At 43.8% G+C, this 2,817-nt stretch overlaps 1 protein-coding gene across 1 annotated transcript in view; it reads right to left on the reverse strand.

Moving 5' to 3' along the window:
• The window catches only part of CAMK4 (calcium/calmodulin dependent protein kinase IV), a 179,828-nt gene extending 178,336 nt beyond the window's left edge, over positions 1-1,492 (reverse strand). The window contains 1 exon segment of the mRNA XM_019473364.1: positions 1,347-1,492. Within this exon segment, the coding sequence (XP_019328909.1) occupies positions 1,347-1,492 (146 nt within the window).
• Between the last annotated feature and the right edge of the window lie 1,325 nt (positions 1,493-2,817).

Raw genomic sequence — 2,817 nt, forward strand, 5'->3', positions numbered from 1 at the left:
TTCACCAAAAGCATCCTGGCACAAGCGGTCACCGGGAGCGCAGCCGCCCGCAGCCCCGTGAGCGGCGGGACCGAGCTCCACGGGGGGGACAACTTCGCGAAGGGGGAAATGGCGCCCCGATCTGGAGGGACCGCTGCGGTTTCTGCCGGGGTCGGGCGGCCCGAGCTGGACCGGCCGGCGGTGGGGCCGGGACGGATGCGTAGCCCGCAGGGAGGTGGGCGCCACCCCGTTGCGCTGCACCATTTTGCCGGTTCCCGATCGGGGATCGGTTATCGGGGTGCGGCACGGGAGTTCGGGATGTCTCTCTCGGCGTTTGCTATGAATTTGGGGAGGAGGGTGTGGAGGCAGAGATTAAACAAGACAAATAGCAGTGGGAAAGAGACTGACAAATGCTCAAACATGACTGCAAAAATCCAAAAAATACAGCTTCCCTTCCCACCGCAGAACCAAAAAAAGCCATAAAGAAATAAAATGGCCATGCTGCAATGTCACTCTTAACAGGTTATGAAATCTGCAGGTGATGAAATGCATGCAGTTATAATAAAGTATATTGTAACACTGACTGTAAAACCTTAGCCAAAAGTGTCTATATAAGGGCAGTTTCTGTTGGTGTAGTGGTGAAATAAAACAGCAGCGGTGTGTGCCTTGCATGCATAGTATGCCAGATCAGTCCTACTCACATCCTCTCCATGCTATTACACCCACTCATACTGTCATGCAAGCACAGGCAGGAGGTAAAACGGACCACGTGCAAGCCTGTGCAGCAGAAGTGACAGGAGTATTGTCCTCTGATTTTCAGCCACAATCCACTTGCCTGTTTTTAAACATTTCATTCCTTGCTCACATGAAGCACAGTATCCTGTTCAGTGTTGTGTTAATTCGGGTGTATTAATGTTTTCCAAGATGTTTTGTTTCCCCTCATAAACCAGTCTGTCTCTCACTGTTCCCTAGCTTCCTTACAGTACCCGGAGGGGGCAAGTAATCTTAACTCTGAATCTCTTAATTTCTGAAAGACCTTAAAAAATAAATGCTCCTCTCTGCTTAACCAGATAATAGAAGATATATCTGCTAATCTGGTCTTTGTTAATAGTAGGAAAGGATGAAAGAGATAAATGAGACAGATAAAAGAGAGAGAATGCGTTTTCCTCTCAAGTTTACTTTTTGCCATTATAAAATTAAAACATAGATCCCCATCATGATCCGAGATTTTATCATTTTCAAATCCATGTTTGAAAGTCAGGAAAAAGTAACCCAAAGTCCTGTCTTGCAAACCAAGTTCTATGCAAGCCAGTTTGACAGAAACTCCAAACTTTCTTTGAGATTAACTTTGTGCCCAGAGCACCTACCGTAACACGGCTGAGGTCAGCGCCAGAGCAGCAGACAAGCAGCCTTTTCACTGTTGCTCATGCCTCCTCCCCACTCCCCAGCTCGCTCTGTCTCTGCTGGTCAGTGTGGAACTTTTCTTCACAAAGCTTTGGTTGCTAGGTGACATTTTTTCCTCTTATGACATTTTCTGGCACCATCTCCTGGGAGAAGAAATGGTCACTGATAGTGAAAATCACACACACACACAAAATGGCCAGTCAGCACACTTAGAAGACAGTGGTATTCCACACCATATTTTTATTTAGTCAAATACCTAACATATTCTGTAACCCAAAGGGCACATGTATTTCCGTTGTGGTGGGGGTTTTGTGACAATTACTGTAGTAAGACTATGTTTATCCAGGTACCTGCAATCAGATTCACATCTCAGATGATCTAGATATGCTTGCCGTGAGCCTTTATGTGCTCCTTGCTAAATGACATAGCACCAGGGGATCTTTTTTGTACTGGGCTATCTATATGAAAGGTATTTGACTTTCCTTAAAACTCTGTCTCCAAGTGAGCTGGATCACACCACTCTGACAACCTAGAACTTGAAAACTGACTGGACCTTATTCTCCAGGAGCTCCTTTTCCTTAAAAATTTAAATAACAATATCCAAATATGTCCATATGGAATTAAAGAAAGTCTTCAGGTTGCACACTGCATGTAACCAGCACATGAATGCCTCTCTCAGTCTCCAGGAAACCAAAGGCAGCATTTCAAATGCGCAGTGCTCCACTCATATCAGATCTATGTTAACTATGTGAAGATTTGCACTATCATTATTGGACATGAAACTAAACCACTGATAAAACTTTATATATGTATTTGTGACATACTATGTGTGAACTTTTATCAGGTAGCTACCAATATCATAATTTTCCTGCCAACAAACCCAGGTTACAAACTCAGAGGAAAAACGCAGGTCAAGGAGGCATGCCTCTTTTGCAGAGGAAGCAGTTTTTATGAACAAAAAATAGATGCAAGAGATGTTCAACATCCCAGCCCTCTCCTGCCACCCATAAATTTAAACCCAAAGCAGGAAGCTAACCTGGTGTGTTGGCAGAGGTGGGATCAGTAATCTTTCTGCCCTCCTAGTTGCTGCGGTTCTGTTTTGTGAATGCTCTTGTCCTTTTGTATAGACATCACTGCATCAGGTATAAGCAGTCCACACTTCCCAGGGTTAACTTAAAAAATAAGTACAGGATAATAACCTTTTAAACTTGACTTCTGAAATTTTCATACAATTCTAGCAGCTAGACCTTGGGTAGAAACTCAAGAACAAGCAAATTCTGTCCAGAGTTCTGAATAAGTAGTTCCCAGTTTGTGGGCATCATTTGAAAGAGTAGCATGTTAGTCCCTTGCCAGCTTAGGCTAATATTTCTTCCTGGACAAACTGCAGCACATATCTTCAAGATACTTAAATAAAAACTATTTGTTTATCCTGTA

The sequence above is a fragment of the Aptenodytes forsteri genome, unplaced genomic scaffold, assembly GCF_000699145.1.
Source record: "Aptenodytes forsteri isolate BGI_AS27 unplaced genomic scaffold, ASM69914v1 Scaffold69, whole genome shotgun sequence".
Classification (NCBI taxonomy): domain Eukaryota; kingdom Metazoa; phylum Chordata; class Aves; order Sphenisciformes; family Spheniscidae; genus Aptenodytes; species Aptenodytes forsteri.